The sequence below is a fragment of the Schistocerca gregaria genome, chromosome 1 (assembly GCF_023897955.1).
Source record: "Schistocerca gregaria isolate iqSchGreg1 chromosome 1, iqSchGreg1.2, whole genome shotgun sequence".
Classification (NCBI taxonomy): domain Eukaryota; kingdom Metazoa; phylum Arthropoda; class Insecta; order Orthoptera; family Acrididae; genus Schistocerca; species Schistocerca gregaria.
The window spans coordinates 489,522,867-489,550,178 of record NC_064920.1 but is presented as its reverse complement, the minus strand read 5'-3'; the positions used below and the strand labels follow the sequence as shown (position 1 = coordinate 489,550,178).

The following is a 27,312-nucleotide window of genomic DNA, read 5'->3' as shown; positions in this document are numbered from 1 at the left end:
ACAGCTGTCTGAGACCAAGATCCATTCGCCAATTTCCTGCCTGAAAGTAGCAGGTGATATTATCATGAACACTATTGCTATCTCCAACACTTTGGGCCACCGATTTGCGGAGAGTTCGAGCTCTTCCTACTAACACCCTGCCTTCCTCCATCAGAAGCGAGTGGAGGAGGCTCGGGTGATGCCATTTTCTCAGAATCGTGAGTGCTACAGTGACACCTTTTTCTATGAGGAAGCTAGATTATTCGCTCAGTTCATCCTAATCCTCTGCCCCAGGGCGAGACGCCATCCCCATTCAGATGTTGCAGCACCTCTCTCTTGTGGGCAAGCACTTTCTGCTTAACACATACAACTGCATCTGGGCAGAGGGCACATTTCCCGGGTGTTGGTATGAAGCCACCGTCATGCCCATACCTAAGCCCGGTAAGTACAAAAACCTTCCTTCTAGCTACCACCCCATCTCTCTCACCAGTTGCATTTTTGAGGTGATGGAATCTATGATTCGTGCCCAGCTGGTATGGTGGCTCAAGTCCTGCAATTTACTAACGACGACTACATAGTGTGGATTTCGAGTGCAGTGTTCTGCAGTTGACTATCTTGTTACTTTGTCCACTCATGCCATGAATGGTTTTCTATGGAAATCCCAGACTGTGGCTGTGTTTTTCAATTTGGAAAAGGCCTACGACACCTTACGTGGGACTTACACATGGAGCTTCCATGGCCGCCTGCCCTTTGTCCTTCAGGAAATTTTAAAAGACACGAGCTTTCAAGATGTGTATGGGTCCTGCCTTGTCGGACACCTTTATCCAGGATAACTGTGTGCCTCAGGGTTCCTTCCTGAGCGTCATCCTCTTTGCTATCGCCATTAACCCTATAACGGCCTGTCTCCTGCTGGGCATCTCCAGCTCCCTTTTTGTTGACGATTTTGCCATTTATTGCTGTTCTCCATAGACATGCCTCACTGAGCGGCATCTTCAGCGATGTCTTGATCGTCTTTACTCCTGGAGCATCAACAGTGGCATTCATTTTTCCACTGCCAAATCCGTCTCTATGAATTTCTGGTGGCGCAAATGGTTCCTCCCAGCATCTTTACATCTTGGGCCTGTTGCCCTTCTATTAGTTGAAACTATGAAATTCCTGGGGCTCATGCTCAATTGGAAACTCTCTTAGTCCTCCCATGTGTCTTAACTGGCAGCCCACTGTACGCGGTCCCTCAGTGTCCTGTGTTCTCAATGGTACTTCGTGGGGTGCCGATCGAACCACCCTCCTCCATTTGTGTTGGTCTATTGTCCATTCAAAACTCGACTATGGGTGCGCTCTTTATGCGTCTGCACATCCATATCTCTTAAGTCGTCACAATACTACCACCACCGTTGCATCTGTTTGGCCACTGGCACCTTTTACACTAGCCCAGTTGAGTGTCTGTATGCTGCAACTGCTAAACTACCACTACCCTCCTCCATGACTTTCTCCCCAGCAGGTATGCATGCCATTTGTCTGACATGTTTTGCCACCCATCCTATGCCTCCTGCTTCAATTATTACTTTGATTGCTAGTATGGGGCGCGCCCTCTTCTCTGTTACCTCCTGGAGTCCACTTTCGGCCCTTGCTACGGCAGCTTAACTTCACACTACCTGCAACTTCACCGCCTTGGCTTCATGAAGTGGCCCATGTTACCCTTGGTCTTCATTCACTTCCTAAGGACACTACTCTAGCTGCCTTCAGTTTCACGACCTTCACATGGAATTTTGCGGAAGTACCTTTTCGTACACTGATGGCTCTTGGACTGACCGTGGTGTCTGGTGTGCCTTCATCATTGGCATCCATGTCCATCTCACTGCTCAGTATTTACATCCGACCTCTTTGCCCTGTATCAGGCCACGGAGTACGTTTGGCAACACAAACTTTACAATTGTATCCTCTGCTGAGACTCTCTCAGCACCCTTCAAATTCTATGTGCGCTGTGCGCTGTACACTGTCCATCGCTTAGTGCAATGGGTCCAGGAAAACTATCACTTGCTCACTATTGGTGGAGCCACTGTGCCAGGAAACAAGGCTGCAGCCCTCATATCTCAGCCCACTAGTTTCTATATTCCCTCCAATGATCTCTGTGTTGCTGTCTGTCAGGAGGTGGTATCCCTTTGGCATCACCATTGGTCCTCCCTTCAAGGGAAAGAGTTCAGGATTATTAAGCCTCTCCCAGCATCTAGGACAACTTCCTCTTGACCCTCCTGCCGGGAAGAAGTCATTTTAACTCGGTTGCGTATTGGGAACTGCCTTTTTAGCCATATTGGGCACTGCTTTTTAAGCCATCTACGTTTGATAAGTCGCACTCCCCCACCACTTTTTACACATTGTGCCCAAGTTTTAACTGGACGCCACTTCCTGATGGACGGTCATTTTAGCAAATGAAGCATGGGCTTTTGACCACATTTTACTTTAACCCTCAAAGCAATATGGCAAAGGTGAAGGCGATTTAATTATTGGTTATGGACTTCTGTTTCTGTATGGTGCCTTTAGTAACCCTTTCTCCATATCCCTGTTTTTAGCTGTCTTCTCTTAAGTCAATAGGGATTGATGTTTAGTAACTTTTTTTAACTCCTCTCTTTTTTTGTTCTATAGCTTTGACGTGGCCGCGTATGACCCCAGTTGTTTTTGTGCCCTAAAACAAAACAAACAAACAATGATGTGCTAGTGTGAGGAATGCTACAATGCATTGTGTTACAGAGTGCATGTTTAACTGTAGGTTCCCTTACAACTGCATTGAGAAATCAGTTCAGAATTTCAAGGAAGGGAAAGGCATACTGCCTACAATAGGCCTTTGCCTTGTAAAGCACAGTGGCATTCAAATCAACCTTCAGAGTGAGGACAGCTTTATCTTTTTTATGTCAGTATAAGGGTTCATTAGACCACTGTAGTATGTGATGCCTATGATGTCTGATGGATATTTTTGCATTTTGTGAAACTAGTTCTATGATAGAAGAGTAATCAACATGACTCTCACTTTTCCAGGGTGCCCAAAATGTCTTTGTATCCATCACTTGAGGATATGAAAGTCGATCAGATGGCAAGGGTGAGTGACTGTAAAAATATGTTAATATTAGCAGTTTAGCTAGTACATACTTGTGCAGACAGAAGTGCTAAATGTATTTTTGCTTCAAACGGTTTGTTTCAGGCCCAGTATCAAGCCGCAACAGAATATGCTCCACCGCCACCAGCTATCACTATGCCCTTGCCATATAGTGTGTCCCCATCTGCGCCTGCTTCTTTCGGCACCACACTGTATCCAACACTAAATGAATTCATGGGATTGGAATTGTCTCAAGAAGTAATTGCACAAAATATGCCTGAATATGCTGTTGCTGTACCTGCACCGGTAATTAAAATTTATCTTGTTGTGTTGACAGTAACAAATAATATGTGACCACTCGGAATATTATATGCTTATTTACTCTTTTTTTTTTAAAAAAAAAGAGAGAAGTAGCTGTTCCATCTGCAACAGGAGGTCCTCTTTCTGGTATGATTGCGCCACTATCAGGTCAGTCGTTGGGTTTAAAAAGAGCACAGGTCACCCATGGAGTTAGGGAGGTATGTAACAACAATTTTTATCTTTTCTGATTGTAATATGTATGCTTGTGTACAACATGAGGCACACAATGTATAAATGATTATTTTCTTCTCCAGTTGCCTTAAATCATTAACAGCCTTTTGAAGATTCTTGTCCCATATTGGATTGTCATTTAAATTTTGGATTGTAATTATTTGAGCTGCTAGTAAAGGATAGCATGTGAAGAAAAGCGAACTTTTGTTGTGACTGTAATATGTTGGTATCACTGAATCAGAGGAAGTGGTAATTATTCTGTTATTGCATTTATTTTTAGCCCCAGAACACACAGTTGTTGAACATTACCTCAGACCAACATATTGTCCTCAAATATATGTGTAAATGTTTGATATTGTCTGACTAACTTTGAGTTTAAATGGGAAACTGAACACATGAACAATCAAACAGAACTGTCCACCTCGAGGACACCTAGAATACGTTTGCTGAGTATGCTTTACATCTTGCATCAAGAAACTTGAGTGTCTGCTATACTTCGTAGGCCAATTTGGATTCTGCCACCAAGCACTGGTTAGTTTCCCTAAACACCAGAGAGAGAATCTTGCTCTCCAACATATCCTCCTGTCTTGATATTCTCCTTGACTAAACCTTCATTAAACAATCCCCCTGGCAGAATTTCGTTATTTATTCAGTTATTTATTTATTTTTGCATTCATTGTGTCGCTTCCCTCATCTTGGAACTAAAGCTAGCACAGTGCTTGTTAGTGTTCCCTACTACCTCACTCTGGCATCTTACCCATCATCTTAGCCTCTCCTTGTTGTTCCCCGAAACCTAGAATCTGAGTGAATTCTCCTATAACACCCCCAACACCCAACCAAAACTTCTTTTCCCCTGAAGAATGAACGTAATAGGTTCCAAAAACTGGGATGGTTATTTCATACTTGGTTTCTGTTGATAGTACATATTAGAAATGATGCTTTCTGAAGGTGATTAGTGCCAGGCAGTCTATGTTCTTGTAATTTTTAATTGTATTTTAATAATTTTTTTCTGTCATTATGTGCAGCTATAAGCGGCATTGACTATATTTCAGGAATATAAAACTTCATTTTCTCAAACCAGACATAAAGCTTTGTTTTTCAGACTTTCAAGTTTAAGATGAATGTAGTCCTATGCATTGTACACTGTATTAAAACATGAAATGAGTGTCACCAGTCGCTATTAATTGCATCCTTTTAATATGAGACCTTTAAGTAAGATTCCTACTCAACAGATAGTGGAGGTGCTGAGTCGCAGAAAGGCACAACAAAAATACTGTCAGAATGTTAACTTTCGGCCAACAAGGCCTTTGTCAAAAATAGACTGCCCACACGCACATGCACGGGTGTGCGTGCATGTCAATTTTTGACAAAGGCGTACTTGGCCAAAAGCTAATGTTCCGACAGTCTTTTTGTTCTGCCTTTCTGCAACTCAGCATCTCCGCAATATGGTGAGTAGCAACTATTCTTTTCATTATATTGTTACATTCCATCCTGGATTTTCCATGTTTTGATTGAATAAGGTTCCATAATGTAAAGTGCAATACTTAATCTCATTTTGTCTAGCTTTAATTTTATTTTGTGCAGCAGAGTCTAGATTTTCTTTTTCTATCCTACAGCTTACATTGTGCAAGGATTCAGCAGGAAAAGTGGGAGTCCGTGTCAAGGCAATTGATAAAGGAGTTTTTGTGTGCCTAGTAACGAAAGGCTCTCCTGCAGCACTTGCTGGACTTAGATTTGGTGATCAGATTTTGCAGATAAATGGTACAATTGTTGCAGGATTTTCAATGGATCAAGTCCATGACCTGTTCCGCAAAAGCCCAGTTAATGGCATATCTGTTGTTGTAAGAGATAGGTAAGTGTGTAATGCATTATTTTACAAAAAGTCTTCTTGTTTAATGTATACTGTCTTTTGACATGTATCAGCAGGACTGTCTCCACTTTAGTGTGTTCTGAGCATCTCCATTAATCTTTTTCCATTTTCATGTTGTGCATCATTACAACTCATCTTCTTCCTGCTCCTCTCTCCTGTACAAACTTATCCTCTTGCTGACAATTTCTTCCCAGTCTATATTTCCTCAGTTTAATAATTTTCACTGGTTTTTGTTTCTCTCTCATTATTAGAAGTCCTTCATTTGTCATTGTCACTCCATTCAAGTTTTAGAATTTTTTTTTTGTAAGACCACACATCAAAACCATCAACATTTTTTCCTTTTTATTTTTTAGTTTTCTGCTATAGAATACTACACTCCAAGCAAAACATGGGATGAAATTTATCCCTTAATTCCCTCAGAATTCTGTTTGCCACCGGCTGTTCTACACTTGTCCTCATTTCACACTCCTTTTTTCCCATTTTTATGATCCTCTCCATCATAAATTGCATTTCTTGCTTTTAGCCAATATTGCTTGATCATTTACATACTTAATTATCTCTATCCTTCCTCCTTTTACTGTCATGTCTCTGTCAATCCTATTTGCACACTATTTCTTAAGGTTCCTTTCCTTGTGATAAGTGTACAGAACTGTTGCACTTACATCTACATTTGTACGATTTCTTTGCAATTCACTATCAAGCAGAAGGATCATTGCACAACCTGAAAGCTATTTCTCTACCATTCCCCTCTCGAATAGTGTGCGGGAAAAACAAACACTTAAATTTTTGCCTGTGTGCTCTGATTTCTCTATTTTGTTATGATTATTATTTCTCTGTATGTATGTGGCTGCCAACAAAATATTTTCGCATTTGGAGGAGAAAGTTGATAATTGAAATTTAATGAGAAGACCATACCACAGTGAAAAATGCCAATGTTTTAATGATTTCCACCCCAATTCAAATATCATATCTTTGGCACTCTGTCCCCTACTTTGCAATAACAAAAAATGAGCTGCCCTTCTCAGAAGTTTTTTGACTTGCCCTGTCAATCCTATCTGATGCGGATCCTGTGCCATGCAAGAGTATTCCATAAGAGATTGGATAATAGGGTGTATATGACCCGGGAAAACTGGGAGATTTAGGAAAGACCCGGGAATTTTTTCATCCGGCAGAAAACCGGGAGAACCGTGGTAATTTTTTAGAATTCTGCAAATTATTCATTGTTTTAGTTTCCAGTTAATTTTTTTATAAATTTGACTGGTAAGAACCAATACTCTAACAATGTCTATTTCTGTATCTCCCTACTGCAGAATAATACTGCAGCTACAAAACATGAATGAGAGAATAAAACTTAATTTGCAAAGGAAGTGTGCCACATAAATACACACAGAGCTCATAAAAGCGTCTGCCAACAGCAAAATGTATGAAAGGCTTTAGGAAGACTATGCAATGCTCCTGAACAACAAATTACCTCCGATGAGCGTGATGTCACACAACTGTTTACATTAGATTCATTTGAGCGGTTATGAGCGATTCATTTCAACAGTTACGAGCGGGCTCATGCGCATGTGCAGTTGAGTCGCGTATAGTAGTACCTTCTCCTGCTTTTGGCTATAGAAATGTCTCTGTTGGCTGTGTAAGCAGCAAACCAGGGTATCTGAACTGGGTGGCAATTTTGGGGTGGTGTGGGGTGGGGGGGGGGGGGGGAGGGGGCAAATTCATATACTTGAGAGGAAAAAAAATAGTGCCTAGTATCTAGTGCATGTTAGTCTATCGATTATTTAGATGTTTTCGAAATGCATCCCTTTTGGTTTTTGAACACATTCCAAGCTGATTTCTGAATGAATTATAAATTGATATTTGAATGCGAGCATGGTGCACGTGATGTCTCTGCCAGGGAAATGCATCTAGAAACAAATTTTTCTGCAGACAAAAGGGGACAGGGCTATACAAGCGGAGCAGAATAAAGCCGAATGGGTGAATGCCAACTGCTGTTTGTTTATGTGATTGATTGGGTATACGAATGATCAGTGTTGTTATACACTCCTGGAAATGGAAAAAAGAACACATTGACACCTGTGTGTCAGACCCACCATACTTGCTCCGGACACTGCGAGAGGGCTGTACAAGCAATGATCACACACGCGGCACAGTGGACACACCAGGAACAGCGCTGTTGGCCGTCGAATGGCGCTAGCTGCGCAGCATTTGTGCAACGCCACCGTCAGTGTCAGCCAGTTTGCCGTGGCATACGGAGCTCCATCGCAGTCTTTAACACTGGTAGCATGCCGCGACAGCTTGGACGTGAACCGTATGTGCAGTTGAAGGACTTTGAGCGAGGGCGTATAGTGGGCATGCGGGAGGCCGGGTGGACGTACCGCCGAATTGCTCAACACGTGGGGCGGCGGAAGGTGCACGTGCCCGTCGACCTGGGACCGGACCGCAGCGACGCACGGATGCACGCCAAGACCGTAGGATCCTACGCAGTGCCTTAGGGGACCGCACCGCCACTTCCCAGCAAATTAGGGACACTGTTGCTCCTGGGGTATCGGCGAGGACCATTCGCAACCGTCTCCATGAAGCTGGGCTAGGTCCCGCACACCGTTAGGCCGTCTTCCGCTCACGCCCCAACATCATGCACCCGCCTCCAGTGGTGTCGCGACAGGCGTGAATGGAGGGACGAATGGAGACGTGTCGTCTTCAGCGATGAGAGTCGCTTCTGCCTTGGTGCCAATGATGGTCGTATGCGTGTTTGGTGCCGTGCAGGTGAGCGCCACAATCAGGACTGCATACGACCGAGGCACACAGGGCCAACACCCTGCATCATGGTGTGGGGAGCGATCTCCTACACTGGCCGTACACCTCTGGTGATCGTTGAGGGGACACTGAATAGTGCACAGTACATCCAAACCGTCATCGAACCCGTCATTCTACCATTCCTAGACCGGCAAGGGAACTTGCTATTCCAACAGGACAATGCACGTCCGCATGTATCCCGTGCCACCCAACGTGCTCTAGAAGGTGTAAGTCAACTACCCTGGCCAGCAAGATCTCCGGATCTGTCCCCCATTGAGCATGTTTGGGACTACATCCAGCATCTCTACGATCGTCTCCATGGGAGAATAGCAGCCTGTATTGCTGCGAAAGGTGGATGTACACTGTACTAGTGCCGACATTGTGCATGCTCTGTTGCCTGTATCTATGTGCCTGTGGTTCTGTCAGTGTGATCATGTGATGTATCTGACCCCAGGAATGTGTCAATAAAGTTTCCCCTTCCTGGGACAATGAATTCACGGTGTTCTTATTTCAATTTCCAGGAGTGTAATTAATAACTAAGTCCATAGATTTAGACTACCAGAGTGGAAATAAATGACTAACAGGAATAACGGGTAGAAAGATCACGTATTATCTTCCCGGTGTATACAAGAAAATGAAATTTTGACAGAAAATTTTTGACCAGATCACTACCTAGAAGGGGCAAGTTGTACAGTCCCTGGCTAGCAGCCACTTAAGTTCTATTCTCAGAGTAGCACGGAAAACACATTGTATGAACACATAATAACTTCTAACTGGAGAATAATCGCTGGATAACTAAATCGGTGATTCTGTCAGGTTGTTTGGTTTGTGGGATTGAAGGGACCAGACTGCGACGGTTATGGGTCCCATTCTGTCAGGGTTAGTAGAGTTAACTGGAGAATGAGTTTTGTCAGTGATAGGAATAGTTACAGAATTAGTGATGAGAAGATTGTTTGTTAGAACAAGGAAGGAGAAGAAACGGGCACATCACACAAATTATGGAAGAATATGATTATTCCATATTTATACAAAATTTCATACTACTACTTTTCAATCTCATGCTTGTGAAACTGGAGCAAATGAATGAAATGTGAAACTATTTCCTAACATAAACCTTTTTGCTTGTAATAGGCCAAATAGGCATATCATATTGGTACTTCACGATTTTTTTTTTTTTTTTTTTTTTTTTTTTTTTTGACGTATTATAAAAATGACCATTATTACCAAAACAGTCTCACTTATTTGGTGTGGGTTACAATTGCTGCAATATTAGAAAGGACTATTTTCTTTTATCTAGTAGACAGTGACAAAATAGACGTAATCAAATTGAGAAACCACACCAGTCTTGGGTACTATTTGTATTAACAGCTTTTACAGTATTAGACAACTACATTTCGATTTTTCACGTAGCAAAACGTTAGATGAATTTTGATGAGGTAATAGATTCTTTCGCAGCATGGAAAGCACGCCATGTAAAGCTATAGCAAGATTAGATAGAAAAAATGCTCGGAGCTAAGGACTGAATAAAAGTGTTGCTTGTCTCTTGTCTATACTGGTTTTATGTATCAATACGAGAGAAGGAAAATTGCTACTCACCATATAGCGGAGATGCTGAGTCACTATAGGCACAATAAAAAGGTTCACACAATCATAGCTTTCGGACATTAAGGCCTTTGTCAGCAGTACACGCGCGTGTGCCCACACACACGCACACACGCGCACACACGCACGCACACACACACACACACACACACACACACACACACACACACACACACACACACACACACAAGCGCAACTTGCACACACGTCTGCAGTATCAGAGAGCTGCAACTACACTGCGAGCAGCAGCAGCACCAGTGCATATTTAGAGAAGGACTGCTTGTCACTGCAGATGTGATGACCACAGGTGTCTAGGCTGTATGGAAGGGTCATCTTGGTATGGAACGGGTGGCAGCTGTCAGCAACTCCCAAATTCAACCATGCAGGACTAGTTAAAGACCTTCTCTCCTTCTCCCGGTCCCTATGGTGGAAACACTTTTTCGCCACCAATCCTTCCAATCAGACTCAACCAAAGACCAATATTGAACCTTGCCTAAATCGTTTCACTCCTCCATCCAACCATTATCCACCCCCACTGCCTCCAATCCACCCCCTGTTAACTTTCCAGAATTTCTTATTCTTGAACCTTACCTCACCATGATTCCCCAAATCACTCAACTCGCATACTAACCTTACATCCCCAGAAAGAACCACAGTCCATCATCTAAAAACTGATCCTGATCTTATTATCCTACCTACAGACAAAGGCTCCACCACTGTTGTTTGGAACTGCATGGATTACGTGGCAGAAGGACTCAGTCAGCTGTCAGATACTTCCACCTACAAACCATGCCACAGTGATCCCATTCCAGCAATCCAGCAGGATCTCCAGTCACTTCTCAAATCCTTAGGCCCATCCCAGAACCTCTCCCCAGAGTCCATCTCTCTACTTACCCGTACCACTCCACTCACTTCCACCTTCTACATGCTTCCTAAAGTCCATAAACCCAACCACCCAGGACGCCCCATTGTGGCCAGTTACTGTGTCCCCACTGAGAGAATCTCAGCTCTTGTAGACCAACCCGGAACCTATCCTCCTATATAAAAGATACCAACCATTTTCTCGACTGACTCTCCACAGTTCCTTTCCCTTTAGCACACGGTGTCCTGCTCATAACTATTGATGCCACCTCCCTGTGCACTAACATTCCTAATGCCCATGGCCTTACTGCTATCGAACTCTACCTTTCCAGATGCCCTTTGGATTCCAGACTAACAACCTCCTTCCTTGTCCCCATGACCAACTATATCCTCACCCACAATTAATTCTCCTTTGAAAGCATTACCTACAAACAAATCCTTGGTACAGCTGTGGGCACCTGCATGACACCATCCTATGCTAACCTATTCATGGGCCATCTAGAGGAATCCTTCCTAAAAACCCAGTATCCTAAACCCCTCACCTGGTTCAGATTCATTGATGACATCTTTGCTATCTGGATTGAAGGCGAAGACATGTTATTCACATTCCTCTATAACCTCAGTAACTTCTCCTCCATTTGCTTCACCTGGTCCTACTCAACCCAACAAGCCACCTTCCTAGATGATGACCTCCACCTCATAGAAGGCTACATAAATACCTCCGTCCATATCAAACCTACTAACCACCAGCAATACCTCCACTTCGACAGCTGCTACCTGTTCCATACCAAGAAGTCCATTCCGTACAGCCTAGTCACCCATGGTCGTTGCATCTGCAGTGATGAGCAGTCCTTCTCTAAATATACTGAGGGTCTCACTGAAGCCTTCACTGACGTAATTATCCTCCCATCCTTGTACAAAAACAAATCTCCTGTGCCTTATTTTTCCAGTTTCCCATCACCTGCCAAAGTCCCACAGTCTGACCACAGAGGAGCATTCCCCTTGTAACTCAGTACCATCAGGGACTGGAGCAACTGAATTACATTCTCCGCCAGTGTTTCATTTACCTCTCGTCATGCCCTAAAATAAGAAATATCCTACTCACTATCCTTCCCACCCCTCCTACTGTGGTATCCCATCGTCCACCGAACGTACACAATATACTCGTCCATCCTTACTCAACCCCTGCTCCCAATGCCTTACCTCATGGCTCATACCCCTGTAATAGACATAGATGCAAGACCTGTCCCATACACCGTCCTACCACCATCCACTCCAGTCTGGTCACTAACATCATCTATCCCATCAAAGGTAGGGCTACCTCTGAAACCAGTCATGTGATTTACAAGCTGAGCTACAACCTCTGTGCTGCATTCTATGTAGCCATGACAAACAACAAGCTCTCTGACCGCATGAATGACCACCAACAAACTGTGGCCAAAAACAAGTGGACCACCCTGTTGCTGAACACAATGCCAAACATGATAACCCCTCATCTCAATGATTGCTTCACAGCCTGTGGCATATGGATCCTTCCCACCAACACCAGCTTTTCTGAAATGCGCAGGTGGGAACTTTCCCTGCAAAATATCCTGTGTTCCTGTAACCCTCCTAGCCTCAACCTTCATTAGTCACTGTCCTCACCCATCCATCCCCCTCCCTGTTTCCATTCCATCACTACACAGCAGTCATTTCACCGCTACACCCAGTCTTTTAATTTATTTTTATTTCTCTCCTTTCTGCTACTTATCCCCTCCCCGCTCCATACCTTCTCTCCTGCCCTCCGTGTAAACTGCAACACTTCACTGTCCGCCACACCCACCATGCTATCCCTCCCCTTTCCCACCCCAGCCTCCACCTTACCCCCACCCGGTCGCCACTCCCATCATGCACTGGTGCGGCTGCTTGCAGTGTAGTTGCAGCTCTCTGAGACTGCAGACGTGTGTGTGTGTGTGTGTGTGTGTGTGGCCTTAATGGCCAAAAGCTATGATTGTGTGAATCTTTTTATTGTGCCTATTGCGACTCAGCATCTCCGCTATATGTTGAGTAGCAACTTTCCTTCTCTCATATTGTTACAGTCCATTCTGGATTTTCCATTGTCTGGTTTTATGTACCCTATGTTTAATTTTATGTCACACAAGACAGGAAGTTATTAGCTAATAGGCAATAAAGAGTCCAAATTTTCTGAAGCGTTCTTGCTCTTCTGGTTACCAATAACCCCATCTGGTATTAATTGCAAGGTAAAAAAAAAAAAAAAAAAGAGAGAGAGAGAGAGAGAGAGAGAGAGAGAGAGAGAGAGAGAGAGAGAGGGGCAGGATGTCAAACCGGCCAACTGGGAGCAGGAGAGACGCCCCAGGACGTTTCAATTTCCGCTATCCTTAATAGAGTTTGATGGTATCCATTATAAAATATACACATTTGAGTTCCACAGTGCGAAATACAGTGACGTGGTAGAAGAATGCTGTGTGAAGAGGCGTGGCACTGCACTTTGGCATACTTAAGACCAAATAACACTTCTTACACATCCTCAAAGTTATATGTTTTATGCATCACACTCTTCAGAAAGATATGTGCTACAAAATGAACAAATTTTTGAAAAGTCTTTTTTTTTCTTTTTTTTATAATTTTTGACCACCTATCCTAAACAGTCTAGGGATGCGGTGGGATGCCCTTCATCTAGTATTGCCCTGGTTGAAATAGATCAGGGTCTGTTGTGCAGAGCAGTCTGAGTTATAGTGGGGGGGGGGGGGGGGGGAGTCTCCACATGATCCGTGTTTACATTTAGTGATTTTTCTGTTCCGTCTTTGTTTACTGCTCACGTCAATTTGGGGGGGGGGGGGGGGGGGGGGAAGGAAGTGATTTCTGTGACTGGGAGCTATCAAGATGAATTAATATACATTCACATAATTACAGCTGGCTAAAATATGTTATTAGTTTCAGATTTTATTTTATTTACACCTTTCTGATAATCGAGCAGTAATCACCTTGCAGAACAATGAAGTTATTTTTGTCGCTTTGCTAAAGAAATTCGACTTTTATTTATCTTTTCTGCTGAGGCAGCCAGTTTATTTGAAATGAAGTGTTTAATTCCACACTATTGGCTAGTCTCGACTGTTCAGTGCACTTCAAGTGCACGTTCTCATCTTCTAGTGCATATAGCATTATGCTATAATAAAGAACCAAACAGGAGATAACACAGTACTGGTACTCCAAGAAAATTTACATCCCGAGAACCACACTGAAAAGCTTAATATCTGTCAAGGCCTACTTCATTGGGAATCTAGATACACGAATATGCACTTTAAGGCAAATTATTTATTTCAGTATGGGTCACGAAATTCTGATGCTTTTGGAGTATCCTCTGATGTTTTATTTCTTTTATGACATAACTTTCGACATTTTAATATTTTACACATAGGAGCATATGGGCTTCCTATGTCATCGTAGCTGCGCAAGCGTGGTGTCACCTATTATCTTGCGCTCTCTGGCAGCTGCTGGAACAAATCTTTTTCTAACAGATTGTGGGAAAATATTTCAAATTGTGGTTTGAAAAGCGTTATTTTTGAAGTAAATTTCCTTTTACGTGAGATGAACTATATGCGAGAATGTACGATGAATTTCTTAAATCGCAGAGCGTTTGACTCTCATTTAAAAGTCAACTCTTTGATGACAAGCCATTCAGAAGAATTTTGAACCCAGAAGATCAGAGATTTATGTCAGTATTAAAATATTTTACTGGCACTCGGTATTAAAATATTTTACTGGCACATTTGTGTGATCTATCTTAAAGTGTAAAACACGCAAAAAAGCTCAACTTTATATGTGAAAGCTTAGCTTCTCTTGTAGCTTATTAATCTTGGAGACAAATATTATATATGAAAGCTTTGCTTTCTTGTAACAACACTATGTATATTATTTTAAACCATTGACTTTTCCTATTTGTATGTTTGTGCTACTCAACAGTTGCTATTGACTGACTACGTCACTTGTCCTATGCTCTGAATATCTGCTGTTATCGGCTGTCGAGATATCGTGACATGAGCTATGACTGGCTTACGAAAGCGGATCGCAATATCGATTTCAATGCTTCGGAAAGTAACATGCGGTGTTCGATGGAATGCGAATTTATACTTTTGTAATATGAAAATATTCAGTGTACATGTTGCTGCATATCAAAGAACATTCCATTGCCCCCCCCCCCCCCCCCCCCCCACCTGTATTGCGTTTTCTAAAGTGCCGGGAAATTATAAGCCGATGTATAAAACCATAACCATAACCATTCAAATGATTGACAGATTTTACAGTTCCGAGGGAAAGTATACTGTCACTTAACATAGAAAAAGTATATTTTCACCTGGGAGAAAGTTTTTTTTTTTTTTCCTTGTCCACATATACACCTTAGATAAGCATAGCGTAGGCAGTCCCTTTAGTAGAACTATTTTCCAAGTGTTCTGACAATAAATCAGTCTTTGGTTCTCTTTGTCCATAATATTATCTATGTTATCATTCCAAGTTAAGTTACTCGTAATTGCAATCCCTAAGTATGTAGTTGAATTCACGTCCTTCAGAATTGTATGATCTATCTTGTAACAGAAATGTAGCAGATTTCTTTTAGTATTCATATGGATAACTTCACAATTTTTGTTATTTAGAGTCAGTTGCCTCTTTTCACACCATTCGGATAACTTGCCTAAATCATTTTGCAATTGATTTTAATTATCTGGTAACTTCATAAGATGATACATGACAGCATCACCTGCAAACAGTTGAAGAAGGCTGCTTAGATTATCTCCTAAATTGTTTATGTAGATCAGGAATGCAGAGGCCTGTAACACTTCCTTGGGGAATGTCAGATATTACTTCTGTTTTACTTGATGTCTTTCCATCAGTTACTGCTGTGACCTTTTTGACGGGAACTCACAAATCCAGTCTCAGACTGGGATGATACATAGGAACACAATTTGATTATAAGTTGCTTGTGAGGAATGGTGTTAGAAGTCTTCTGGAAATTTAAAAATGTGGAATCAATTTGACATACCCTGTTTGTAGCACTAATTTCTTCATGAGATTAAATAGCTAGTTGTGTTTCACAAGAATGATTTTTTCTGAATCCACATTGGCTATTTGTCAATAAATCGTTTTCATTAAGGTAATTCATAATGTTCGAACACAGTATATTGTGCTGTGGCGGGTAGGAATTATTCAGTTCGGTTATTTAGTTTTTAAGTTGAAATGTAGTTATTGTTTGGTAGGCTTATGCAGTTTTTGGATACCACAGCCTTTTACAGGGGCTGAAAAAATTTTCTTGTGAACAGCCAGATAGTGATGGAGAAGATGCTGTTCCTGAAGGTCCATTACTAAGCTCACTGAAACTGAAATAAAATGTTCTAACTCAGAATAATGCCAAGAAGTCTGGAACTTAGACAATAAATAAAAATGTGCTGCTGTTTAACTGATAAAAATATTTGTGTCAGATCAGTATATTTGTGTCTAAATTTCACATGCACAAGTATCCGTGTTGAAGAATTTCTTGTCACCCAGAGCACTTGACACATTTTAGAGGTGATTTCTGTGCTGTGTTAGTAATTATGTAAAGTTAATTGCTCACCTTAAAAGTAGAGAATAATCTCAGATGCTTGCCACATGGTTTTCTATATTACAGCAGGTAGCACACAAAACAATACATAAAGAATGAAAATGGGCTTTCCAAATAAATTATTAATTGAATTAAGTTTACTTTTACACGATTTCAGAAGCTAGAAGCACTATAGCATTTGACCGAAACACAAGAGTGCAAGTCATCTTTAACAGAATTTGGGTCTTAAGTGGCCGCTGTGGCATACAAAATCGCAGCACAATCTGTAGGGGAACTTGGCATATTTCTGTGTGACTGAAAACAATAGAATAATCTCCCAGGTGCACACACTTTGTTCTTTATATATGCTTGATGTGAACAGTGAAGGAAACATTTACTCCAAAACTCCTTCCACTGTCAGCAGCAACACTCAGCCAGCACCCTTTATGCCTACAATATTATTTATTTCATTGTTAGTTGTTGAGGGCTAACTTCATTATGTTGTATAAAATCCTTAACCAGATAACTCTCAAATTTTGAACCGAGGGTAGTTGTTGTCTCTGAACCATCTGTTTTTAATTTCTGTACCTTTGTAAAATTACCATATTATCTTCAAACTTTGTGCCACTTAATAGTGAGCTTCCATGTGTTCAGTATAGTTATAGTTTCCATTTTCTGCACTATATTTTGATGACCAACCCAGCCAACTTCATGTGCTGTGACTTTTGGTATTGTGTGTACTTGCTGACTGGATTCCAACCAGACTGTGAGATGTTGCTGGTATCACACCCGCTAGTTACAGCAGAGTTCGATTCCCGACATCCATGGTGCCCTTTGATGGTCTTTTGTTTCACCAACACTGTAAAATGCAAATTCCGTCAGCATTTTCCAACTCTGAGGATGGATGTGATGGTCGGTGAGATTTTAATAAATTGAGTGCCATACTCCAAGCTTAATTACTACATGTAATCAATATTGTGCTAGTATCTTGGCTTTGTAGCTTAATAATGAAGATCAGTTAATCAAATTCGTTCTACAAAATTTAAGTACAAAGTAAAGGAAGTAGCTTCATGAATACTTCTACCATACATTTTTATGATAAGCTGAACCTAATTGCAGAAGGAGAAGTCTTTGTACTTAATATTATGCACTTTTAAAATTAAAAAAAATGGCAATAATTCAAAAAGGAGAAGAGGCAGCTTCATGGAAACTGCTGCCATTTGTTCTTGTGATAAACTGCATGTGATTACAAAAGTAGAGCTTTCTAACATTAATTCTATGCACTCTTTAAAATTTTACAGAATGTGTGAACCATTTGAGATTCACAGTATTCACCCTTTTCATAGTCTTACATAATCTGAAAAAGTTTTGAAACAGTATTTAAACATTTAATTTTATATAAGTGTATGGCACAGTCCCTTTGTTAGCTGCTCAAGGCATATGTTGGCTTAGCAATGAGGGAAATGAATACTTCACATGCCTCTTAGCTCTTGCTCACTTCCACATAATATATTTCAAAATCCTATTGCTGATAGTTGTCAGTGATTTGTGAAATGAGTCTGTAATTTAGAGGATTATGCCTATTTCCTTCTTGATCACTGGTGGTACCTGTGCGACTTTCCAGTATATAGGTACAGATGTTTCAACAAGCAAGTGGTTGTATATGACTGCAAAGTTTGGAGCTGTTGCATCAGATACTCTGAAAGGAACCTATCTTATATACAATCTGGGCAGGTGGTCTTTCCTCTATTAAGTCATTTAATCTGCTTTGCTATACCGAGGATATCAGCACCTGTTACTCTTGTTGGCAGTTGTTCTTGATTCAAATTCTGGAATATTTACTTCATCTTTTTTGATAAAAGAATTTTGGAACATACACATTATTATGTACAGTTTCTTTATTAGTCTTCTGTCCTTCCAGTGTACTGCCTGCATTAAAAAAAATGTATTGTAATAATATTGTTTACAGGCCATTCGAGCGAACAGTTACTTTGCACAAGGACAGTGTTGGTCGAATTGGATTTCAGTTTAAAAATGGAAAGATCATCGCCATTGTGAAAGATTCATCCGCTGCACGCAATGGACTGCTTATAGAACATTATCTACTGGAAGTCAATGGACAGAACGTTGTTGGTCTGAAAGATAAAGAAATAACTAACTTAATTGAAGAAGGTGGCCAAGTTGTTACTGTTACAATAATGCCAGCCTTTGTATATGAGCACATGGTGAAGAAGTGAGTATGTTAAAGAGTAACTTTTCTGCATTTACTATTTGTTGTTTTGATGTCATATTTACATTATTGCTGTTTTTATTATTCTTTTATAGTGATGTGGATAGCAACATATTTCCATTGTTACTTAATTGCAATAGGTTCGAAGAACCATGCACTTAAGATGAGCTCCACGTGGAACTTGTTTCTCACGTCGCACAACTTTGCTTATCCCTAGTTATTGAATTCAGTCTCAACAGCTTGAAGTCTTTGCTCTTGAAGAGCAACAGGCTCCAGTGGAACAAAGTACTTTTACTTCCTACCCATAGGTAAAAATAACATGGTTTAAGGCCTGTTGACCTAAAAGGACACCATTGGTAAAACTTATTTTGTTCTATGCACCTCCCAGTCAACCTCCTGTAATGGTGGTGGTCTCATAATTTTATGCCTCAGTGTTAACCTTTTCACTCGTCCGTCATCAGGAGCGTGCTGCTTGTATGAGGCCCACTACATAAAACCTGTTTTCCAGACATGCAGTTGCTTTGTGAATTAAATAGTCCGCTCCTACAGCATAATTATTTTACGAAATTCCTTGTTTGACAGTCTCTCTCTCTCTCTCTCTCTCTCTCTCCCTCCCCCCTCCCTCCCCCCCCCCCCTCCTCCGCCCCCCCTCCGCCCCCACCGCTTTCTGTCATTGAATACAACATAGTCAGTAAAAGTTTATTGACTGAATGAAATGTGCATTTTTCACCCATGAAATTCTCATCGAAGAACAAAAATAGTTTAGAAAGGCAATTTTACAATATGAAGATTCACTTCCTCTCGTGTGTAGGAAAACTGATGTGTTTGCCCAGCACATTTTTGACAGGTTGACGTTTAATTTTTTCTGACTTCAATTTCCAGGCTCTCCTTGAACTTGGAAAATAACACATACGAGAGTGTCCTCCTTTAGTTAGTTACTGTTGGGTCTTTGTCAACAAGAAATGTAAAGAAACACTGTAAATTATTGTCGTCGGTGGTTGGGTTTTTTTAAGGCATCTTCTGTGGGATCTAGAATGTTACAGTTTCGTTTTGATATGATTATTTGAAGATTATAAAACAGTTCATGCCTCGTTTTTCAAATAAATAAGTGATTATCTACAGCCTCCCATTTTTAGTTGTCTATGTTTCCTCTCTTCTGGTCACAAGCTGGAGGTCGCACTACCACTTCATTTATGAAAGATACACAGGCGTTAAGGTTTCAAACTTCTTTCTTTGCAACTGTCATGTTGTTAGCCCTGGTTGTTGTGGCACACTATGGTCTTCTTTCACTAGTCAGAGGTATTTGATTGAAAACTGTGATTTAAAGACATAATTACTGTTGAGTTCACTATGTTTATCATCCTATTTGGTTTTTATATGGACATGTTGCCAACCTAATGGAAAATAAGAATATATATATGCTTAAAACTACTGTCCATTCATTGGTGTGTGTGTGTGTGTGTGTGTGTGTGTGTGTGTGTGTGTGTGTGTGTGTGTGTGTGTGTGTGTGTGAGAGAGAGAGAGAGAGAGAGAGAGAGAGAGAGAGAGAGAGAGAGAGTATGTTTTGTGTGCTTTGGGGGGGGGGGGGGGGGCGGTATTTAGTGTGAGCTGTAGAATGTTGAATATGAATGTTATAGCTGTCAGAGAGTGGTTGAAAGTTTTGGTTTAAATGTCTTGTGGTGGGGTTCATGGACAAATCAGTGGTAAGAGGTTGTGTGGTATTAACTTTTCAACTATTACATTCATATTCAGCATTCCAAAACACGCATTGAATGACCACCAACATCCCCTTCCTCTCCCTCTCCCTCACCCCCCCCCCCCCCACACACACACACACTCACACACATACACACAGCTGTAAACATAACAGAAAAGAATAGTGGTTTTTAGCTTATACTTCAGTAGGTTGGCAACATGTATGTAAACAAAGCAAATGGGATGAGACCTACCTATAGTGAACTCACAGTAGTTATGTCATTAAATCACAATTTTTGATCAAATATCTACCACTAGTTACAAAGACTAATATTGCACCATAACAACAAGGGCAAATAATATGAACATTTTGAAGAAAAAAGTTCATAACTTGAAAACATACATTTATTTCATAAATGAAGTTGTAGTACACACGCGAGACAGATACCAGACAAGAGGAAACACAGATACCAACGAAAAATGAGAACTGTAAGTAATTATTTATTTACATAAAAAACAAGATGTGAATGTTTTGTAATTTATAAATAACACATGTCAAAACTGTATCATTCCCACTGAAGACGCCTTAAAGTAAACAAAGGCATAATGCATCTGGGAGAAATAAAAGGTGGTTTTTGTTTACAAAACAAATATTTCTGTTCTTGCTGTGGAAGGTGACCAAGCAGACAAACTCGCTTAAGTCATTTTCTTTGATTAGTGTGAGAATCTTGTCTTCATATTTTCTTTTGCAACTTATTTTTCATTGATTTTGCTTCTGCAGCACTTTACACAAGTTAATTATGGAAAACAAGCCATAAGCAGATTATAAATTGATAAGAACTACTTACTGCAGAGTTTCAAAGCAGGCATTAGGCCACTACAGCCCGAAACAGGGGAAGAGGTGTACAATAGAAGACAAATGGATAACTGAAAATTAAGTAGTGAAGGCAATAGAGAAACAACTAGGCAAAAAGACAAAGCTAGTAGAAAACCTTGATGACAGGTGAAATATTTAATTTAATTGATAGAAAGGGAAAATATAAATATACACAAATGAATGAAAAATGAAACTGGCTGAAATTGCAACTAGGCAAAGCAGTGAAAGCATGCATGATTACTGGAAAAGTAAGTGGCACATGCAGGAAAATCAAACAAACCTCTGGAGAAGAGAGAAGCCCCCGTATGAACATAAAGAGTTCAGATGACAAGCTAGTGCTACGTAAAGAAGGGAAGACTGAAAGTTGGAAGGAATGTAGAGAAGGGTTACACAGTGGAAATGAATTTGAAGACAATATTGTGGAAAGGGAAGAGAAAGTAGGTAAATATGAGTCGGAGGAATGATAATGTGAGAAAAATTTGACATAGCAGCAAAAGACTTATGTTGAAACAAGGCTCCTGGGCATTACCACAGAATTATTAAGATTGTTGGGAGAGCCAGCCATGACAACATGACTCTACTGGTGTGCATGTTATGAGACAGGCGAAATACCATTGGAGTACAAAAAGACTGTAATTCCAATTCCAGGCCAGTGTCGACAGGTGTGAATACTACCGAACTATCAGTTTAATAGTTCTTGGTTGCAAAATACATACATGACTTATTTAAAGAAGAATGGAATATCTGATAGAAGACAACCACGAGGAAGATCAGTTTGGGTACCAGAGAAATGTAGGAAAGTGCAAGGAAATATTGACCCTACAACTTACAGGATTGGCTGAAAGAAGGCAACTCAGTTTATAGCATTTGTAGATTTAGAGAAACTTTTGGCAGTGTTGTGCGGCATACATCTTGAAATTATCAAGGTGCAGGAATGAAACACAGTGATCAAAACATTGTCTAAAACTTACACAGAAATCACACTGCAGTTAAGAGTCAAAGGACAAGAAAGGGAAGCAGTGTAACTGAGAAGAGTAAGATAGGGTTGTAGCCTCTCCCTAATGTTGAGTAAATTGTGCAAACAGTAAAAGAAACTGAGGAGATATTTATAAAAGGAATAAAAATGAGGTTTGCCAATGATTTCGTAATTGAAGTTGGAAGATCAGATAAATGGTGTGGATTGTGTCTTGAACGAGGTTATAAGATTATTGTCAACAAAAGAAAAAAAAGCAAATTAAGGTAGACACTGCTGAGGGAATTAAGTTAAAAAACTAAAAATTAAAATTACTACATAGGTTTTGCTACTTGGCAACAAAATAACTGTTGCCAATGTAGAGAGGATGTAAAATGCATATCAAATTTATTGTTCTTTATGGATAATGTTCAGTGTATATTTTCCCTACAGCCTTTGGCTTATGCTGTACATCGTATTCGCACATTGTCCTACTTATGGTTGTCTTGTATGGAGACAGCTAGTATAATATCCTTTTAATCATTTTTGTGATGAAAAGTCATTTTGTTGTATCAGTGTTTTCTGTCTACATGGTGTAGTGAAAGTATATTTATTGCAGTGAGGTCTCTCATTTTCAATTGAACATTTTTGAGTTTCCTGTTTTTGTTTTCCAGGATGTCAACAAGTTTGCTGAAGGGCTCAATGGACCATTCAATTCCAGATGTCTAAATACATGTAACTGTTTTATATTGTGTCTTTTGCCATTATCTCTGTAATATTGTGAAATTCCTTTAGTGTATTTTTGTGTAATATATCAGTGATATCTCTGCATTAATGGGAACTTGTGTTATTGCATGAAAATATATGTATGCCAAGTTAGTTATCTGATTAAAATACATTTGTCCTCATTTGAACTGTTATATATCCTTACATGGATAGCTATTTTTGCTTTGGCAGTGTGTGTTGTCTTTTGTGTTGTTTTTAATGTTTGCTTGTATGATGCAGTTTATAACATGTTAAAAGGAATTTGACTAAGTGTTAAAAGTTTATAAAGGAGTCGTTGAAATATTCAACATAATATATAAACTTGTTCTTAAATAGACATCCAAATATATTTGAAGCGATTGAAGAGATTCACACTTCTTATTGTAGCATTCAGTCTGTGATGGAATGTACCCAAATTAAAAAGCTCTCTTTTATGCATTTTCATATACAAAATAATTTTAAATTTACTTTGTTTCAAATGAGCTTTGTTTATAAATGTATAACTCTTGCCAGTTCTGTTCTGCTTTCATTTTTTGAGAACATTGTCTAGTAACTTAATCAAAATTTGAAGAGTCTTGTTGAGTTTTTTCCAATGATGGCTACCGAAATATCATTTTTTTAAAAGATGATCTATACAGGCTAATTGCTACAGAAAATTTTAGTCTGTGGGAAGTATTGGTGATGTTAACCACATAGTTTGTGAAAGGCCTGAGCAGATAAGTGAAATTGGTAAAGAAGGTAACAATACAATCAGGTTGCAGTGTAGATGTTTACATAATATATTGTTCCAGTAAGTGGGCATTGTTATAGTATATTAAAGACTGAATGTCACTGATCTGGCTTTAGTTAATTTCAGTGCAGAACACAGTATTTCTCTGCAGTCATTGCATTTATAATGGCCTTATTCTTCTTTTTAATTTTTATATATATTTTCCTGTTAGACATTCCATGGTCATCATGACATGGAACATTATTGTGTCATAAATAGCCAATTTTAAGTGCTGACTGTGTGCCATTTTGACAATTTAATCAAAGATTCATCTGTACAGGGTACTCATTAGTTTGCTTAGATATGACATCTGAAAATTTTGCCTTGTTCCAGTGGTATAAATACTTCTGTTACTTTTTTAAAATTTAATTCACAAAAAATTACATGAAATAAATGTACTTACTACATTATTTTGTAATACTGTACTTTTATGTGATTGTTACGCATTTTGATGCCATATTGTAGCTGTATTTGGAAGCACATGTGTCTTTTGTATTGTGTACTATCCACTTTGTGATAACTTCACAAAATAAATATAAGAAAAACATTCTAGGTGTTTTATTTTACACACCATTGTCAACTTTGCCACAAAATATACACAGGAACTTTATTCACATTCCTGGTTATTCCAGTCCATCAAAAAAGTGTTCAGATTTACGTATTGTAGAAGTGTTGTATTGACCCTTTCAGTTTAACATAAGTAGTAATATTCTGATCCAACCATCATAACATCGTGGGACTGTCAAGTAAATAAAAAGAAGTTAACAACAGCTATCCTTTGTATAACAGTATACTTTAATTATTATAAACCTCTTCTGTTTGGCGTCATATCTTTCAGTCCTGCAACCACACCTCAAAATAGCTAGTTATAACTATTTATCTAAAGTATAAAAACCAATCCATCTTTAATTACCTATTTATTTTATATTTTTACATAATTACATACGAACTTAGTTGATCTATCTTATGAGGCCTATCTCCTGCAGTGGTTTGATGATAGCAGATCAAATCATGTCTCATTAAAACTGCGAGTCGTGAAGTGTGTCGTACACAGCGTGTGGGGCGTGATCAAGTGCGGTGACGTGATTGGGCATTCGTATGAGGGCAGGTGTCATTGACTGTTGTCTACATTGCGAATTTTTTGGAATACATTAATTAAGACTTAGACTCATTGATTAGATGTTTTGATATTTACCTATGTTGCCTAGGTAGCTTACCTGCATTTAAAATTCATAGATCATCATTTTTAGAGGTATTCCATTTTTATTTTATATACTTAGTGGGGCCCTGATGCAACGACACCTGCATCAAGATACTACTCTTGTCTTGAGCTTAAAGGGGCAGTACATACTATTTTTTACCTTTTAGAAGATTTCTTTGTTTTATTTTCTTTAATTTAAGCTTTGTTTCATGCTTTTTAAACTTTATATTTTATTTGTGGACACTATATGATCGACAATCTAATAGTGTAATCAGATGAGACCGATTTTCCTGTGATCCATTTCTGCCTTGAAGGAACACTTGAAACCAAGACAAGTCTTCTGCTCATCTTTCCCTCATAATCTGTACTGCTGGATCATTTTTCTACAAAGCTGATGAACTGGCAACTGAATACAACCACCATTGTCGATGTTGTTGTTGTTGCGGTCTTCAGTCCTGAGACTGGTTTGATGCAGCTCTCCATGCTACTCTATCCTGTGCAAGCTTCTTCATCTCCCAGTACCTACATCCTTCTGAATCTGCTTAGTGTATTCATCTCTTGGTCTCCCTCTACGATTTTTACCCTCCACACTGCCCTCCAACACTAAACTGGTGATCCCTTGATGCTTCAGAACAAGTCCTACCAACCGATCCCTTCTTCTAGTCAAGTTCTGCCACAAACTTCTCTTCTCTCCAATTCTATTCAATACTTCCTCATTAGTTATGTGATCTACCCATCTAATCTTCAGCATTCTTCTGTAGCACCACATTTCGAAAGCTTCTATTCTCTTCTTGTCCAAACTATTTATCGTCCATGTTTCACTTCCATACATGGCTACGCTCCATACAAATACTTTCAGAAATGACTTCCTGACATTTAAATCTATACTCGATGTTAACAAATTTCTCTTCTTCAGAAACGCTTTCCTTGCCATCGCCAGTCTACATTTTATATCCTCTCTACTTTGACCATCATCAGTAAAACTCCTTTACTACTTTAAGTGTCTCATTTCCTAATGTAATTCCCTCAGCATCACCCGACTTAATTTGACTACATTCCATTATCCTCGTTTTGCTTTTGTTGATGTTCATCTTATATCCTCCTTTCAAGACACTGTCCATTCCATTCAACTGTTCTTCCAAGTCCTTTGCTGTCTCTGACAGAATTACAATGTCATCGGCGAACCTCAAAGTTTTTATTTCTTCTCCGTGGATTTTAATACCTACTACGAATTTTCTCTTTTGTTTCCTTTACTGCTTGCTTAATATACAGAATGAATAACATCGGGGAGAGGCTACAACCCTGTCTTACTCCCTTCCCGACCACTGCTTCCCTTTCATACCCCTCGACTCTTATAACTGCCATCTGGTTTCTGTATAAATTGTAAATAGCCTTTCGCTTCCTGTATTTTACCCCTGCCACCTTCAGAATTTGAAAGAGAGTATTCCAGTCAACATTCTCAAAAGCTTTCTCTAAGTCTACAAATGCTAGAAACCTAGGTTTGCCTTTCCTTAATCTTTCTTCTAAGATAAGTCTTAGGGTCAGTATTGCCTCACGTGTTCCAGTGTTTCTACGGAATCCAGACTGATCTTCCCTGAGGTCGGCTTCTACTAGTTTTTCCATTCGTCTGTAAAGAATTCGTGTTAGTATTTTGCAGCTGTGTCTTATGAAACTGATTGTTCGGTAATTTTGACATCTGTCAACACCTGCTTTCTTTGGGATTGGAATTATTATATTCTTCTTGAAGTCTGAGGGTATTTCGCCTGTTTCATACATCTTGCTCACCAGATGGTACAGTTTTGTCAGGACTGGCTCTCCCAAGGCCGTCAGTAGTTCCAATGGAATGTTGTCTACGCCGGGGGCCTTGTTTCGACTCAGGTCTTTCAGTGCTCTGTCAAACTCTTCACACAATATCAGATCTCCCATTTCATCTTCATCTACATCCTCTTCCATTTCCATAATATTGTCCTCAAGTGCATCGCCCTTATATAGACCTTCTGTATAGTCCTTCCACCTTTCTGCTTTCCCTTCTTTGCTTAGAACTGGGTTTCCATCTGAGCTCTTGATGTTCATACAAGTGGTTCTCTTATCTCCAAAAGTCTCTTTAAGTTTCTTGTAGGGAGTATCTATCTTACCCCTAGTGAGATAAGCCTCTACATCCTTACAATTGTCCTATATCCATCCCGGCTTAGCCATTTTACACTTCCTGTCGATCTCATTTTTGAGACGTTTGTATAACTTTTTGCCTGCTTCATTTACCGCATTTTTATATTTTCTCGTTTCATCAATTAAATTCAATATTTCTTCTGTTGCCCAAGGATTTCTACTAGCCCTCGTCTTTTTACCCACTTGATCTTCTGCTGCCTTCACTACTTCATCCATTAAAGCTACCCATTTTTCTTCTACTGTATTTCTTTCCCCCATTCCTGTCAATTGTTCCCTTATGCTCTCCCTGAAACTCTGTATAACCTCTGGTTCTTTAAGTTTATCCAGGTCCCATCTCCTTAATTTCCCACATTTT

The 27,312-nt window shown here is 39.9% G+C and overlaps 1 protein-coding gene across 2 annotated transcripts in view; it reads left to right on the top strand.

Moving 5' to 3' along the window:
- LOC126353820 (syntenin-1-like) overlaps positions 1-24,137 on the top strand; it is a 36,393-nt gene extending 12,256 nt beyond the window's left edge. For both annotated transcript variants that reach the window (XM_050002947.1, XM_050002940.1), the window contains exons 3-8: positions 3,010-3,070; positions 3,173-3,373; positions 3,472-3,585; positions 5,215-5,450; positions 18,272-18,535; positions 22,731-24,137. In XM_050002947.1, the coding sequence (XP_049858904.1) occupies positions 3,020-3,070; positions 3,173-3,373; positions 3,472-3,585; positions 5,215-5,450; positions 18,272-18,535; positions 22,731-22,785 (921 nt within the window). In that variant the 5' untranslated portion in view covers positions 3,010-3,019 and the 3' untranslated portion in view covers positions 22,786-24,137. The remainder of the gene's footprint in view (positions 1-3,009; positions 3,071-3,172; positions 3,374-3,471; positions 3,586-5,214; positions 5,451-18,271; positions 18,536-22,730) is intronic.
- Positions 24,138-27,312: the final 3,175 nt, after the last annotated feature.